The sequence below is a fragment of the Peromyscus eremicus genome, chromosome 13, assembly GCF_949786415.1.
Source record: "Peromyscus eremicus chromosome 13, PerEre_H2_v1, whole genome shotgun sequence".
NCBI lineage: Eukaryota > Metazoa > Chordata > Mammalia > Rodentia > Cricetidae > Peromyscus > Peromyscus eremicus.
The window spans coordinates 54,862,070-54,879,952 of record NC_081429.1 but is presented as its reverse complement, the minus strand read 5'-3'; the positions used below and the strand labels follow the sequence as shown (position 1 = coordinate 54,879,952).

The window sequence follows — 17,883 nt, the reverse complement described above, 5'->3', positions numbered from 1 at the left end:
TGCCTCTGCCTCCAAGTGCTAGGATGAGAGCCTTGCACCACCATGCCCAGCCTTGTCAGTTCAGTTCTTAATGACTTAACATTTTAATGTCTAAATAGAAGTAGAAATCCATGATTGTATTGTTATTGACTGTTGTCACATACACAGTTGCTCCCACTTTGCTTTCTGACCCAAAGTCAGCATGCCTAGACTGCACTGTAACCCAGCCAGATGCAGGTCTGAACTTCAGCCTGGTCCGTGAGCATTCCCAGACACGGATAGCAACATTTAAGTTATTTCCCAAAATGGTGAAAGAAATTGGCCACATTCCGCAAACTGTCAGAGGAACTTTATAACTTGACTCTCCTGCTGTAGACAGGCCTCAGTGGAGCATCCATTCTTTCTTGATGTCTGTCCAGAGGACTGACTGCATGCAGTCTCCTTTCATAAGAAATGCTGTGGACTGGTGGGTGGTGGGGTTTTTTGTTTTGTTTTTTTCCTCTTTGTGGGGCCTGCCACCCAGCTCACAGATAATCATACAGAGACTTATTCTTATGAATGCCTAGCCTTAGCTTGACTTGTTTCTAGTAAGCTTTTCTTAAATTATAGCATCTATCTTTTGCCTCTGGGCTTTTACCTTTTCTCTTTCTGTATATCTTTCTTTGCTGCTTATTCTGTCGCCGGGCGGTGGTGGCGCATGCCTTTAATCCCAGCACTTGGGAGGCAGAGCCAGGCGGATCTCTGTGAGTTCGAGGCCAGCCTGGGCTACCAATTGAGTTCCAGGAGAGGCGCCAAAACTACACAGAGAAACCCTGTCTCAAAAAAAAAAAAAAAGAAATACTTCTTATTCTGTGGCTTGCTGTGTAGCTGGGTGGCTGGCCCCTGGCATCCTCCTCCCTGCCCCCCCATCTTCTCTCCCCAGATTTCTCCTATTTATCCTCTCTGCCTACCAGCCCTGCCTATTCTTTCTCCTGCCTAGCTATTGGCCATTCAGCTCTTTATTAGACCAATTAGGTGTTTTAGACAGGCACAGTAACACAGCTTCACAGAGTTAAACAAATGCAACAAAAAAGAATGCAACACATCTTTGCATCATTAAACAAATGTTCCAGAGCATAAACAAATGTAACAAATCTTCAACTAATATTCCACAACAGGTGGGCCTGGCATTGTGGAATCCCAACTGACCCCAGCTCAGAATGGTTTGGGCATTCCCAGTTCAGTGAGAAGAAACACTTAAACTTTGAAATCTACAACGTGATGATTGTAGGTGCATTGTAGGTTAACAGGTTTCCAGAGCATATTCATCTCATGTTTCTGGAACTTTGTCTATTGATGAGTAACTGCACAGTTCTCCTTCTCTGGCTCTTGGTAACTGCTGTCCTGCTCTGAGTCTATCAAGTTTTAGATACCTCATACCAGAGCAAGGTGTCTTGTAGACAGAAGTTTCTGTCCTACCAGCAACTCCCAAACACCCAGCAGCCGCTTCCCAAATGACCACACAGAGGCTTTAATTATAAATGCTTGGCTGTAGCTCAGGCTTATTACTAGCTCTTACACTTTACCCATAATTCTTATCTAGTGACTTGGTACCTTTTCTCAGTACAACATTCTCATCTTGCTTCCTCTGCATCTAGCTGGTGACTCCTGACTCCACCCTTCCTCTTGCCAGAATTCTTAGTTTTGTCACCCCGCCTATACTTCCTGCCTGGCTACTGGCCAATCAGCGTTTTATTAAATGGATTTGAGTGACAGAGCTTTACAGTGTACAAGAGGATGATTCCACAGCAGTGTCTCAGTGAAATCATGCAGCATTTGGGACTAGTTCATTTCAGCCAGCATTGCATCCTTCAGGCTCATCCATGTTAATGTATACTGGGGACCCCCCCTTTTCCCTTTAGTCCCTCCCCACACACTTTATCTCTTTTTATGTGTATGGGTATTTCGTGTGCACGCAGGGGCCTGTGAAGGCCAGAAGAGGGTGCCCAATCCCTTGGCCTGGAGTTAGGGGTGGTTGTTAGAAACTGTGTGGGTGTGTGAACACAACCTAGTCTTCTAGAAGAGCAGCCAGTTCCCTTAACTCCTGAGCCATCTCTGCAGTCCTTCTCATCAAGATCTTCATCTCAGGGTTTTTTTTCCCCCCCTAAGATTTATTTATTTATTTGCTTATTTATTTATTTATTTTTATGTGCATTGGGGTTTTGCCTGCATGATGTCTGTGTGAGGATGCCAGATCCCCTGGAACTGGAGTTACAGACAGTTGTGAACTGTCATGGGGGTGCTGAGAATTGAACCTGGGTCCTTTAGAAGAGCAACCAGTGCTCTTAACTACTACTGAGCCATCTCTCCAGTCCCCATTTCAGTTATTTTATTTTATTTTACAAAAATGCCAGAGTGGGAATGTTGAATCCTGTGGCTCTTCTATTTTTTTTTTTTTCAGTGCTTTTTTGGTAGTTTTTCGAGACAGGGTTTCTCTTTGTTACCCTGGCTGTCCTGGAACTCACTTTGTAGACCAGACTGGCCTTTCTGCCCTCTGAGTGCTAGGATTCCACCATACCTGGCTGTATTTTTAACTTTTGAAGCATCTCCATACTGTTTTCATAGATACTAGAGTGTCTGTTGTGCACAACCCCCATCCCCCCACCCCCACCCCCCCAAGCTGGCCAGAGGCTCCAGTGTCTCTACATCATCTCCATTCTGGGGACAGCAGCCACCCCGGCAAGTGGGAGGGTGCATTTCCCTGATGACACTGAACGATTTTTCACATACCTGTTGGTTGTTTCTATGTTGTTTTTGGATAAATTCCATTCAACTCCTTAGCTTATTAAAGAAAAAAAAAACATTGGGTTATCGACAAATGTCTATCTACTTTGGAGATTAACCTTTTATCAGCTGTGTGGGTTTGCGAATATTTTTTGCCATTCTGTGGGCTGTCTTTTTACCCTCCTTTGCTGTGCAGAAGTCTTTCTTTAAAAAATAAAAAAAGTTTTTGTGGGGCTAGAGAACTGACTCAGAACACTGATTGCTCTTTCAGAGGACCTGGGTTTGATTCCCAGCACCCACATGATTGATGACTCATAACTACCCATAGCTGCAGTCCCAGGGAACCCAACCCCCTCTTCTGGACTTTGTGGGTACCAGGCATGCACGTGGGGCACAGACACACATGTCAGCCGACAAAACGCCCAGATACACACAAAATAAGTCTTTAAACAAAAAGTACTAGATTATGTGTGTGAATGGATGTGTGCCACTGTGCACGTGGGCAGTTCAGAAAACAACTTTTGGGAGTGGTTCCCTCCTACCGTGGGGGTCCCGGGGTTAGAACTCAGGTCACCAGTCTTGGCAGCAAGCACCATTACTGACTGAATCCCCAGATTTGCCTGTTTGGCAGGAATTGAACCTAAAACAGAAGTCAGTACTGGGAGAGGAGGCTCACTCCTGTAGTCCAGCCACTTGGGAGTCTGGGAGTCTGAGACTAGCTTTAGCAGTGTGGGGAGACCTCACCTTGTCTCAGAAACAAAACAAAACAAAACAAAACAAAAAACCCAAACAGGCATTCACTTGTGTGTTGGTAACTTTCGGTGTAGCTAAAAGGACTTAGTTCAGCTGGTATTCAGTAATCCTAATGGCAGGATAAGAAAACTCTGTGTGTGTGTGTGTGTGTGTGTGTGTGTGTGTGTGTGTGTGTGTTCAGTGAATTTTTCCTTTTTTTTCTTTTGTTTTTTGTTTTTTGGAGACAGGATTTCTCTGTGTCACTCTAGCTGTTCTGGATCTCACTCTGTAAACCAGGCTGGTCTTGAACTCACAGAGATCTGCCTGCCTCTGCCTCCTGATTGCTGGGATTAAAGGCATGAGCCACCACTTCCTGAATGCACAGAACCCTGATTCAATCCCAGCACCATGTAAATTGGGAAGTTAGAATAACCTCAGCATTGAAGAAGTGGATCACAAGGATCAACGGTTCAAAGTCATCGTCATCTAGGCCAGCCTGGGCTACAGGAGACACCATTTCAAAAAAATGAAATAAAAATGGAGAGTCGAGCGGTGGTGGCTCATGCCTCAGCCCCTTCAGCCTCCCTCTTCTCATCTTTGTGAAAATTATTATTATTATTATTATTATTATTATTATTATTATTATTATTTTTATTTATTTATTTTTCCGAGACAGGGTTTCGCTGTGTAGCTTTGCGCCTTTCCTGGGTCTCGCTCTGTAGACCAGGCTGGCCTCGAACTCACAGAGATCCGCCTGCCTCTGCCTCCCGAGTGCTGGGATTAAAGGCGTGCACCATTTATTTATCTGCTTATTATTTGAGACAGGGCCACACTGTGCAGCCCTGGCTGGACTGGAACTCCCTGTGTAGACCAAGTTGCCCTGCACGGGCAGCAGAGCTGGATCTGCAGATTCCTGAAAGGCATGGACGTGAACTCGGAGGGGTTCCACACTGAGAATGCAGGGTCTGACCTCACCTCTCAGTAGTGCAAAGACAAATCAAGGTGATCTCAAATCTTAAACAGCCCCAGCTAATTTGCATTTCTACCAGATGCTGCAATCCCAACAGGAAACAACATGATCCTCTAGTTGGACCCCGTGTGTTCCTTGAGGCCAGAGTGTAACATTCGGTCACTCTGAGTCAGGAGTAGGTGAGAGTTTGGCGGCTGCGGCGGAGGCAGCGGTCGGTCCAGCAGAGTGAAGTGCGCTAGGGTGTCCAGGGACTTCCAAAGCTCCTGATTTGCTTCCAGGGCCTATCTGAATCATACTGTGATTTTGGCTGATTATAAACAGCTCCATTCTCTTGCTTACAATTCTAAATTAAAAATAGTCCAGTCCTCAACTGGCGGTAGTCCCATCTGCCTTTAGCTCACACTAGCTGGTTTCTAAGTGTGCCAGAAGCTTCACAATGTAGCCATTCTTCGCCGGGCTTCCTACACAGGCAAGCCCTGACTGGGTGATTCCTTAAGTTGGACCCAAATGTGCTTCTGAGTCAGAGCTGGGCATGGAAGTTGTTCATCACTTGGCCTTCTGTTTATGCCTCAAGTGATTTCATATGAAGATGAAGCCTCAGTTCACTGCCCCAAAGAAATCCAGTCTGTAATGGTCCCGATCCGACCGAGGGAATGAATCAGCCATTGTAGTTTCAGTGCGGGAGCATTGTATTCTGTGAATGATTTCTCACGGTAGAAGCTTTTCCCTCGGTAAGAACATATTTGCATCCATCAGGATAGGTAAATGAATGCAAAACATCTTAAAGACCACATTTGTGACTTCAGAACCAAGTCTGAAAATAAGTGTCAGAGAACAGCTATGCAAACGGCCCGGCAGTCTTGAAGCTACAACCGTGACTCACGGGGAAGAAACAGGACGTGATGCTTGTGACTTCCAAAGGATACAGTGGGGTCAGGTGTGGTGCTGAGTGCCTGTTATCCCTGCATTTGAGAACAAAGCGGAAGGCCCTCTAGTTCAAGTCACTGAGACCCTTTTTTAAAAAAGAACGGTGACTCAGTGGCTAGAGGCACCTGTGGCCAAGCCTGGTGACCTGAGTTCAATCCCTAAGATTCATACGATGGGAGAAGAGAACTGACTCCTGTGGCTTATCTTCCGACTTCCATGCGCACGCAGCACACGCATGCGCACGCATGTGCGCACACACTCCCAAAATAATAAAGTTATTAAAAAGCAAGAAGAAGAAGAGGGGCTAGAGAGATGGCTCAAAGGGTTTAAGAATGTCTGCTTCTCTTCCAGAGGAAGATTCCAGTGAGCACTTCAGGTGACTCACATCCACCCGCCACGCCAGCTCCGGGGTGTGATGCCCTCTTCTGGACTCACATGTGCACACAACCCCACCACCACCCCAAGAAGAATATGTATTTATTTACTTATTGCATGTGGAGGGAGGGCATACACATGCCATGGGCACACATGTAGAGGTCAGAGGTTAACTTGCAAGAGTCGATTCTGTCTTCCATGTGAGTCTTGGGGATTGAACTCAGGCCATCAGGCTTGGTGGCAAGTGCCTTTACCCACCGAGTCATCTCAGTGGCTCTGATTCATTCCTCCCTCCCTCCCTCCCTCCCTCCCTCCCTCCCTCCCTCCCTCCCTCCAAGTCTTGTTGATTTTGAACTAGAGGCATCTGAGTCATCTCTCCAGCCCCCCACAACCCCCCACCCCAACTCCATCAGATTAGTTACTTTTGTCCATAAAGTTAAGAGGTTTCACTGGATGGCTTGTAAGTTGTATTTTACAACGGTAGCTTATGTTGGTATCCCATGCCAAGATACAAAGAAGCTGTAATTCTCGGCAATAATCTGTAATAAAGCCTTTTCAGGGCTGGGGCTGTAGCTCAAGGCAGTATTTACCTAGCATGAGCAACGCCCTGGGTTAGGTCCTTCTCTCCACAGAAAGCCTTTGTTGGAATCCCAGCACACAAGAGGATTGTGTCTGAGGCCAGCCTGGGCTACCAGGTGAGACCCTGTCTTGATGAACAAAACAAAGGTGTTTTCCAGCCTGGTGCTGCATTTGCCTGGAGAACCTCTAGTTCTGTCTGCTCAGAAAGCTGAGAGAGAAAGAGGTTAGTTAAGCCAGCAACACTGGGAGACAGTGACTCAAGTCAAAGGTTTTTCATGGATGTCTTCACAACTTGACTATCGAGAAGTCAATGAAGATTTTCCTACAGTGTTTTTGTTTGTTTTTAGGAAGGTCTTACTATGTAACTCTGGCTGTCCTGGAACTCCATGTATAGAGCAGGCTGGCCTTAAACTCACAGAGATCCACCTGCCTCAGCCTCCCGAGTGCTGGGATTACAGCTGTGTGCTGCCATGCCTGGCATTTTTGGTTTTGTTTTTTTTTTGAAGACAGTCTCCCACTGCAGCCCAGGTTGCCTTGAATTTGAGGCAATCCTTCCTTAACCTCTCAAGTACTGGGTTACAGGCTAGCACCACCACACTTGGATTAATACTGTATTTATGTGTGGTTATTTTGTATAGTTGAACACAGTTAAATATGTTAATACAATATGATATCAAGTCATTAACAGTGACTGGAGGAGTCGGGAGGAGAGGCGTTCTTCCTTGGTTTCTTCCTTCCTTCCCTTCCTCTAACCCTCCATTCCCTTCCTCCTTTTTTCCTCTTCTTTTTCTGAAGCGAGACCTTTGCTATGTAGCCTAGGCTGGCTTTGAACATCAGAACTTCCTGCCTCACCACCAGAGCACAAGGGGTATAGGCATTTGCCTGGCTGAAGAGGTTCTTCAAGCACTTTTTTAGAGCAGTGGTTCTCAACCTTCCTAATGCTATGACCCTTTAACACAGGCCCTCATGCGGTGACCCCAGCCATAAAATTATTTTCATTGCTACTTCATAACTGTAATTTTACTACTGTTATGAATCGTAATATAAATATCTGTGTTTTCTAATGCTCTTTGGGGGTCACGACCCACAGGTTGAGAATCACTGCTTTAGAGCGTGGGAAATTCAGTCGTTAGACATTGGTCTGGGAATTTTGCATGGAATAAACGGGGTTTGCTGCTTCTGAATAAGATGTCAACTTGTAGGGCAGGGGAGAGACTGAGTCATTATTTTAACTGAATACCAGTTCTCAGATATGGAGACACCGTGGTAAGAAGGTGTCAGTCCAGAAGCCAACAGGACAGTAGGATGGTGATACCTCTGGAAGTTCTTTTATTATATAGGATTGTTTCAGCTATCCTGGGTTTTTTGGTTTTCCATATGAAGTTGAGTATTGTTCTTTTAAGGTCTGTAAAGAGTTGTGTTGCCATTTTGATGGGGATTGCATTGAATCTGTAGATTGCTTTTGGTAAGACTGCCATTTTACTATGTTAATCCTACCTATCCAAGAGCATGGACGATCTTTCCATCTTCTGATATCTTCTTCAATTTCTTTCTTCAAAGTTTTAAAGTTCTTGTCATACAGGTCTTTCAATTGCTTGTTAGATTTATATTATTTGAGCTATTGTGAAGGGTGTTGATTCCCTGATTGCCCATTTATCGTTTGTATATAAGAAAGCTACTGTGTTGTTTTTTTTTTAGTTAATTTTATACCTAGCCATTTGACTAAAGGTGTTTATCAGCTGTAGGAGTTCCCTGGTAGATGTTTTTGGGTTGCTTATGTATACTACCATATCACCTGTGAATACGTCGACTTCTTCCTTTCCAATTTCTGACCCTTTGATCTTCTTTAGTTGTCTTATTGCTCTAGCTAGAACTTCAAATAGTACATTGAATAGGTGTGGAGAGAGTGGACAGCCTTGTCTTGTTCCTGATTTTAGTGGAATTGCTTTGAGTTTCTCTCCATTTAATTTGATGTTGTCTGTTGGCTTGCTGTATATTGCTTTTCTTATGTTTAGGTATGTTCCTTATATCCCTGATCTCTCCAACACCTTTATCATGAAAGGGTGTTGGATTTTGTCAAAGGATTTTTCAGCATCTAATGAGATGATCATGTGGTTTTTTTCTTTCAGTTTGTTTATATGGTAGATTACATTGACAGATTTTTGTATGTTAAACCATCCCTGGTGGCTCTCACATCTTTAATCCCAGCACTAGAGAGGCAGAGGCAGGCAGATCTCTGTGAGTTTGAGACCAGCCTGGTCTACAGAGTGAGTTCTAGGTCAGCCAGGGCTACATAGTGAGACTCTGTCACAAAACAAAACAAAAACAACTAAACAAACAAAAAAAGAATTGAGGAGCTGGGGAGATGGCTTATCAGTTAAGAGCACTGGCTGCTCTTCCACAGGATCCAGGTTCAGTTCCCAGCACCCACATGGCAGCTCACAAAGGTCTGTAACTCCAGTTCCAAAGGATCTGGCACCCTGGCACAGACAGACATGCAGACAAAAATGTCAATGCACATAAAAATAAATTTAAGCCGGGCAGAGGTGGCACACGCCCTTAATCCCAGCACTTGGGAGGCAGAGGCAGGGGGATCTCTGTGAGTTTGAGGCCAGCCTGGTCTACAGCGTGAGATCCAGGACAGGCACCAAAACTACACAGAGAAACCCTGTCTCAAAACAAACAAACAAATAAATAAATTTACCTCCTCCCCCTAAAAAAAAAGAAGAAAGAAAGAATTGGACTCTTACAGATATTGATCATAACATATTCTTTGAAGTTCCTTTAAAATGAGAATAGCTCAACAAATTGTTTTCAAAATTAATGACATTCTAATGAATATGGCAGATTTTCTTTTAAAAAAGGAGGTTTTTCTCTGCAGCCCAGATTGACCTGGAATTCATTATCCCTCCAATTCAGCCTCCTTCTAGCTGGGGTTAGAGGCCTAGGCCACTATGTCCATTTCAAAAAAGCTTGGCACGTGGTGTGCTTTCTCTGTTTTGTTTTGTGAGAGAGCATTTCATGTAGCACAGTCTGGCCTTGAACTCTCTGTGTAGGGAAGGTTAATTTTGAACGCCACATACTTCTGATTTCATTGTCAAAGTAGTTGGATAACAGGTGTGAGCCTTGTGCCCAGCTTGCTTCCCCCCTTTCTCTCTCTCTTTCTTCCTTTCTTATTACATAGAGTCTCTATAATCTGGTGTGAGCCTTGTGCCCAGCTTGCTTCCTCTCTCTCTCTCTCTCTCTCTCTCTCTCTCTCTCTCTCTCTCTCTCTCTCTCTCTCTCTCTCTTCCTTACTTCCTTTCTTATTACATAGAGTCTCTATAATCTGGGTTGGCCTAGGACTTACTATGTAGCCCTTGCTGGCCTCCAACACATGGTAATCCTCCTGCCTCAGTGTCCTGAGTGCAGGGATTACAGGTTCTGAACCACTATGTCTGGCTTTAAAGCTGTATGTTTTAAATGTATATAATTAAAATGTTCAGTTTTATGGTTGTCGTATCTGAAAGCCAACATAGATACTTCCTCATGTCTAAAAGCACTGTAGGCCCTGAAAATCCCATTGGTGCTTGTGTTTAAAATGCTCTGTCTTGTAATTTCATAACACTGTGGGCTTATCAAACGATAGCATGCTAAATGCTTTGAACTGCAGGAGACTTGGAGGGCCTCAGAAGCAAGGCTTCTCTTACTTCTTAACCTCTGTTCTCCGTTTTTTCCTTTCCTTCCCCAACTACTGTGACCTAGAAGTCACAATCCCTGTCCCCTAAAGCAGCCACAAGACCTTGGATAGCTCTGACCTGCCTTCCCGAAAGTGGGCCTGCACCACACCGCACAGGAAGGAAGGATCCAAACAAGTGGGTCCTACTAAGACCTCACTGGCTTGTCACCTGCCGATCGATCATAGTTTATAAAACGTTCCCCACTTCCTTCATCAGCTTTAGGGTGCACCCCAGTTTTCCCTGCATATTTGAGCCTTCACTTCTGGATGCTTCTGGGTCACAGAAAGCTTTGCTGAAGAGGTTGCTTTTGCTTTTCTCCTGCCCTTCTGCCTGTTGTAAAAGTGCCAGCCATGACCCTGTGAGCAAGAAAGTTCTTGGCTGTTCACCCTGCAACACGACTCTGTTCATCAGAGGCTGCATGTATCAAACAGTTTGCTTCCAGAAGTTTCCTAAGCCCGAGCATGCAAGGCTCTGTTGTGATCTGTGCTTAAATGTTTTTACCTTGTCTTTATCACCTGAAGTGGCATCACTGCTTGTTTTATTAATTTCAAGTTGAGGTTTCTCTGTGTAGCCCTGGCTGTCCTGGAACTTACTCTGTAGAGTAGGTTGGCCTCAGACTCAGGGATCTGCCTACCTTTGCCTTCCGAATGCTGAGATTAAAGGCATGCATTGCCACCACCACGCCAGGCTTGTATTATTATTAATTTTTTTTTAAAGACAAGATCTCACTATGTATCCCTGGCTGGCCTGGAACTTGCTATGTAGACCAGGCTGGCCTCCTATGTGCAGCACAATCATCTGTCTGCCTAGTTCTGAGATTATCGGCGTGCGCCAGGACACCCAGCCTTGTATAATTGTTAATTTACTATATTTTTCTCTCCCAATAGTCAACCTATTGATTCTGCAAGGGCAAAAGTGTCTGGCAAAGCACCTGGCCATGAATCAATTAGTGTGTGTTACATAGCTGAGTCTGTGAGAGTGTGGACATGCATCCTGTCTCAGGGATTCAGGCTTATCCCTGACAAGAGCCAGAACCTTGGAGAATAAAGAATGTGCTGCAGCCATAGCCTCCTCCGTCTCTTATTAAGCCTGAGCCTGGTGGTGAAAGACTATAATCTCGTGCTCAGGAGGCTCAGGTAAGGAGTTACCAAGTAGAAGGCCAGCCTGGTCTGTGTAGCAAGTTCAAAGCCAGCCTGGGCCACTTAGCAACTGTCTCAAAAACTAAAAAGAGGATTATTACATGGGAGGTAGAGGCAGGAGGATCAGGGGTTCAGTTACATAGTTCAAGGCCAGCCTGGACTGTAGCAAACCCTGTTTAAAAAAAAAAAAAAAAAGGGTATGTGGGTGGGGCTTGCTAGGGGCCTGGGGATATAGCTCAGTGGTACAGTTCTTGACTTGCATGCAAAAGACCCTTGGTTGAAACCCCAGATCCTTGGTACTGGGGGAAAAATAATCAAGAGTGCCTATAACGAGTGTGTAGCACAGTCTTCTGTAGACACTTCACTGTCTTTTATTCTTGGCTATTTAGCATCCAGTCAGGTCCCCAGCAGCTCCAGAGGAGCTGTGAATTGCCTGATCCAGTGGCAGAGCAATGCTGGAGCTTCTTCGTAACATCCACTCTCCAGTACACTTGGACGGTCTTGCTGAGTTCCAGCCTCCTCCTAGGCGCTCACTGTAGTGTGGGCAGGCTTTGAACTTGTGGTCCTCTTTAGTAACGGGGCTCACAGGCGCAGCTTTAAAACAATCATTTGTTAAAAAGTAGACTCAAGCTAGGTGTAGAGGTACACCCCTGTTATAAGGAGGTGGAGGCAGAGGTTCAGGGGTTCAAGGTCAGCCTCGGCTCCACATTAGTGTGAGGCCAGCTTGGATAAATGAGAAGCAATTTAAAAAATTTCTTTTTTTAATAAATGGATTTAGAGCTACTTAGGTATAATTAAATGCCTTAGATTGGCAAGGCCATGATTTATTCATACATATTTAGCACTCAGATGAGGATAACTGCAGGAATAAATACATACAAGATCAATTCAGTGAACACAACAGAGTTTATTTCAATAAAAAGGTCTAAATACACACACACACACACACACACACACACACACACACACACACACACACGCACTCACAGAGAAGGTTGTCCAGCCTGGTCTGGAACTTCTGGGCATAAGTGAACTTCCCATCTCAGCCTTTCAAGGAGCTGAGACCACAGTGTTTGGGGAGGGAATATTTAACCCTTAGATTAAAAGCAATGGCTGCCAGGTGGTGGCGGCGGCGGCGGCGGCGGCGGCGGCGGCGGCGGCGGCGGCGGCGGCGGCGGCGCACGCCTTTAATCCCAGCACTCGGGAGGCAGAGCCAGGCGGATCTCTGTGAGTTCGAGGCCAGCCAGAAAGAAAAGAAAAGAATCCCAACATTTGGGAGATGCAGGTGGGAAGATTGGCAGTTCAAAAATAAAAGCGATGGCTGTTTATATTATTTACTTCATGTATTTTTGTGTGTGTGGAAGTCAGAGGACAGCTTGCAAGAGTGAGTTCTCTGCTTGCACTACGTGGGTCCTGTGAACTGAACTCAGGCCGTCAAGGTCACCAGCGAGCACCTTTCCCTGCTGAGCCATCCTGTTGGCCCTTAAAGCAAATTAGGAAAGAAAGTGTGCAAGCCTGGTGTCATGGAGCACTCCTGTTGTTCCAGAAATCTGGAAGCTGAGGCTGAGGATTGTAAGTTTAAAGACACCCTGGGCTAAGAAGCAAGATCCCGAGTTTAATTTAAAAGTAACAAAGTGTGTTTGTACAGTTTTCTTTTTAAGATAGGGTTACACTAAGTAGACCAGGCTATCCCCCAACTCACAGAGATCTGACTCCCTTGGTCTTCTGAGTTCTGGGACTAAAGGCATGATCCACTCTGCCTGGCTGCTTGTACAAATTAAAAAAAAAATTAAAAGTAATTGACACATTCCTAAGTTTTCCTTCAGTTATATGTAAATTTCTCTCTCTGTTCCTTTTTTTTTTTTTTTAAGACAAGGCTATGTAGCCCAGGCTGGCCAGCCTTGAATTTAGCAAATAATTAAAGATAACCTTGGATTCCTGAATCCTCATCTCTGTCTTTGGAGTTCTGGGATTACAGGTATGCCACCAATTACACCTGGGTCTTTTTCTTTTTACTTCTTTTTTTGAGACAGGTACCTATGTAGTTTAGGCTGGCCTCTAACTTGCTATGTAGCAGAAGATGACCTTAAACTTAGGATCTTGTTATATCTTACTTTCCCAGTGCTGGGGAATGCCTGCCCACCAACCCCCAAGACAGGGTTTCTCCATGTAGCTCTGCCTGTCCTGGAACTCTCTCTGTAGCCCAGGCTGGCCTCGAACTCATAGATCCACATGCCTCTGCCTTCAGAGTGCTGGGATTAAAGGCGTGTGCCACCAATGCCAGGCTTATTTATTCTTATTCTCCTGCCCTCCACTTCCATGGCCCACACTGCTTGCTGCACGTTCTGTTCTTAATGATTTGGATCGTGTCTGTACACCAACAGAAGTATAAAAGCCTCTCTCCCACCACGTTGTCTTTCTGAGCATGTCCCTATGTTTCAGAGTTTCAGGACACGTTGCAGAGTTTTGAAGTGATGGACGTTTTCCTCAGAAGTCCACCAGCTGTTCATTATAGCACAGGCAAGCCTCACAAACAAAGACAACAACGAAGAGCTTGGCTCCTCCTGTGTCAGCTTCCCGAGTGCTCAGCTTGCAGGTGTGCACCACTGTGCCCTACCTGCCAATCTGGATATGTAACGCGGGTTCATCTGAAAAGGAAGGCAACCCCATACACATAGCACTGACAGATACGTCTACAGAGAAGTCCAAGCCACATGCCCTGTGTACAGTCAGGCTTCAACACAACAGATGTGCGGTCATTCTTGTGACGTCACAGAAACTCATGGAGAGTGGCTTAGTTTGCGTACACTATATATTTGATAGCACATAGTACGTATCTGTCCTATATGTACAACAATACAGACCTGTAATCTCAGCACTAAGGAAGCTGAGGCAGGAGGATCGCTATGAGTTCCAGAGCTACATGTAGCAAGACCCTGTCTCAAAAAACAAAGGGCGGGCCAGGCAGTGGTGGCACACACCTTTAATCCCAGTACTTGGGCTGCAGAGGCAGACGGATCTGTGAGTTCCAGGACAACCAGGGCTACACAGAGAAACCCTGTTTCAACACTGCCGCCGCCCCCCACCCAAAAAAAAGTAAAAACAAAACCAAGTAAAGCAAAACAAAATATGGGAGTATTTGTGTTCAATAAGACAACAGCTTAATAACAAATAGTTTATTATTCAAATGACTCACAATGTCATTTGTCACATCAAGCCAATAAAAATATATAATATGTGAGTTGCTTAATGGCAGAGTCGACTGTAATTCTTTTGGAGGTTAGCTTTTCATACGTAAATGAAAGTCCCCTGTTCTCTAGAAGATTAATCTGTATCGGGTAAAGATTGGTGCAAGGCCGGGCAGTGGTGGCGCACGCCTTTAATCCCAGCACTCGGGAGGCAGAGGCAGGTGGATCTCTGTGAGTTCGAGGCCAGCCTGGTCTACAGAGTGAGATCCAGGATGGGCTCCAAAGCTACACAGAGAAACCCTGTCTCGAAAAACAAAAAACAAAAACAAAACAAAACAAAAAAAGACTGGTGCAAGATAAAGACCCTCCTGGTGGCTGGCCTGGAGTAGGTCGGTGCCACACACATCTGGTGGGCTGTGAACCCCTCTCCGCTCCGGCAGAACTGAGAATTCTGGGTTGCAATATTTTCCAGGTTTACCATGTCAAGATAAAAACACAATTTAGACCTAACAGTTGTAGAAGGCACACTTCCATTTGAAGTTGGTATTTGTCCTCTTCAATGGTATTTACATTTAAAGAAAGTTAAATTTTGTTGTTGTTTTTGAGACAGGGTCTCACTGTGTAGCTGTCCTAGGACTCACAGAGATCTGCCTGCCTCTGCCTACCAAGGGCTGGGATTAAAGGTGTGCGCCAACATGCTTGACATAAATGGAAATGCTTTCGTCTACTATGGCTTTTACACACTGAGATTGTAGGCTCTCTTTCAGCTGACATTTTACAAACTTAGTTTCATTATTTGTGTTCACATGCGTGGGTGCGCACGAGCACGCAGGCCCAACTGCTGTGGCATGCTTGCGGAGGCCCGAGGGCAACTTTGTAGAGCTGCTTCTTTCTACCTTTACATGGGTTCCAGAGATTGAACTCAGGTCACCAGGTGCCTTTACTGGCTGAGCTCTCTTGCCGGCTCTCAACTGTCTTAAGACGTTCCTTCTGTTTAGTGTTACTGGTTACTAGGCTACTGGGATCAGCGATGCCCAAGTTAATAATTCATTGCCGGACTGGCCATGTGGTGGCCCTGAAAGAAAAAACAAGCCCCACAGTGGTGGCGCACGCCTCTAATCCCAGCACTCAGGAGGCAGAGGCAGGTGGATCTCTGTGAGTTCGAGGCCAGCCTGGTCTACAGAGTGAGTTCCAGGACAGCCAGAGCTATACAAAGAGAAACTCTGTCTCGAAAAGACAAAAAAACAAAAATAAAAACAAAACCCAGAACAACAAACAAACAAACAAAAACATAGGAAAAAAAATTTTGAAGACTATTTTGACAAATAGGGGCTTGGTTTGTAGGTACACACCACAGTCAGAGACAATAGTTAGACTGATGGTTATAGGCAGGGAATAGTCTGTATGCGAGAGAGGGACAGAGATGGGGGAGAGAATATTTTTTAGTTTAGGTGAGGCTGTAGCTTTCTGAGAAGGCTCTAATTGGTTGAAACAATAATTTGGATAGTCAGTCTTTTTAACAGGCACGATGAGAAATACTGATTTGTCCATTCAAGAGGAAGTGGAACCAGGTTGTTGCTTAATGACCAGTTGGGACATCTATTTACACAGATGTTTCAGCTGAGAGAAATGTAAGCATGGTTTTAGATTGATAAATAATTGGTTATTCTTCCTTGTCTGGGAGATTGAGACAAAAGTTTACCTAGATTAGGGGAAGGCTGAGCCTGGGAGTTAAAAACGTTACGTAAGTGCGTAGTAGTAGTGAAATAAGGCAGCGGGCAGTCATTTTAATAACTATTTACAAGGCCTCCCACAGCTTCACTTGGCAGCTCACATGCAGGTGACCTGCGTCACGCCCTCTTCCTGGTCCAACTGTCCGTCATCCAGTTCCCGGAGGACGCTGTCGCTGCTGAACCCCAAGAAGCTGTCGCTCTGTGCCTGCGGCTGCTCCTCCTTGGTCCAGCACTCTCTGGAGGGGGAGAGGGGGCCCTCCTCAGGGGGGGCTCGGCCCTCTGCGGGTTGGGACGCGCTGGTGTCCGGGCCCAGGCTCCTGCTGCTGCCGACCTTGTTCCTGTCCTCGCCCTTCAGCAGCCGGCTAGCTTTCCTCTGAAACGGAGAAAAGAGATTGTCAGACAGGGAGGGCTTGGACCCTGTGCCCCGCGCCCCTGCTCTGGGGCACTTCTCCGCCTGAAACTCCCCTTCCTTTCCAGCCTCTCTCCAACAACATCCAGCTCTCTGCAGCAGCTGGGGTGCGGCTCAGAGGTGGAGCCCTGCTTATCTTGCTCAAGGTCCTGGCTCCATCCTCACCACCTGGTGGGGAGATCCGCTTATCTCTGAGGTCCAGCTCAGAGCCCTGCTCCTCTCTCTGCATATCTTGCGAATCTGCTCTTGGCTTGTCCTTCTCAGTGGCAGGTGGGTTGTGGGCACATTGCTCAGGAGAGAAATGAGTTAAATTTGTACTTGGGGGTGGGGTGGGGTGGGAAAGCAAGCAAGAAACTTAGTGAGTGCGTTTTTCTTGTTGGTTACAGTTGGTGTCTAAACAGCAGGAAAGGCACAAAGCTACACAGAGAAAACCATCTCCAAACAATAACAACCCATACACACAGCTTTAGTGGGTTCCTTGTCCTGGAAAAGGCAGACCGGGTTCCTTTAGAAGGACTGCGGGAGTGTCCTTGGAGTCTAAGCAGACCCCTTTCCTTGTCCTGCTACCGACAGCATTATTGCTCTGCAGTTTGATCCAGCCCATTCGCCAGACTGACAACCTGTGGGTGTCTGGTTAATAAATATTTACTGAAGGCTGGCAATGTCCTCGGTTCAGGTGGCAGTTGAGTGAGAATGGCCCCCATCAGCTCATATATTTGATTTGAATGCTTGGTCACTAGGGAGCAGTACTCTTTGAAAAGATTAGAAGGATTAGTAGGTGTGGCCTTGTTGGAGAAGGTGTGGCCTTGTTGGAGAAAGTGTGGCCTTGTTGGAGAAGGTGTGGCCTTGTTGGAGGAAGTATGTCACTGTGGGAGGGCTTTGAGATCTCAGAAGCCCATGCCTCTCTCTGTCTCTCTCTCTCTCAGCCTGCAGATCAGGATGTAGCTCTCAGTTCTGCTCCAGCAACCATGCATGTAGCCATGCTCCTCCCATGATAATGGATTACCCCCCTGAAACTTTAAGCAAGGCTCCCATTAAATGCTTTCTTTTCTAAGAGTTCCCTTGATCATGGTGTCTCTTCACAGCAATAGAACAGTGACTGAGATAGTACAGTTCATGATGATGTCTCTGCCACATAAACTTAGGTCAAATCCAGATCTCCAAGTGACGGAGGAGCAGCAGGAGGACTCAAGCCCAGCGTGTGGACGTCCAGGCTGCTACGGGTCTGCTTAACAAGCATGGCTAATGTGTCACCTATGATCACATAACCTCAGCTCTGTACAGCTGAGTAAGGATTTAAAAATCAAACTAGTAATCATGGTATTCTTTCCATTTACAAAGAAAGAGTTTATTTACCCAGCATTCATTTC

At 45.7% G+C, this 17,883-nt stretch overlaps 1 protein-coding gene across 5 annotated transcripts in view; it reads right to left on the bottom strand.

Moving 5' to 3' along the window:
* Window positions 1-14,721: 14,721 nt before the first annotated feature.
* The window catches only part of Rftn2 (raftlin family member 2), a 70,100-nt gene continuing 66,938 nt past the window's right edge, over window positions 14,722-17,883 (bottom strand). For all 5 annotated transcript variants that reach the window (XM_059277943.1, XM_059277944.1, XM_059277946.1 and 2 more), the window contains one exon: window positions 14,722-16,477. In XM_059277943.1, coding sequence (XP_059133926.1) covers window positions 16,202-16,477 — 276 coding nt within the window. In that variant the 3' untranslated portion in view covers window positions 14,722-16,201. The remainder of the gene's footprint in view (window positions 16,478-17,883) is intronic.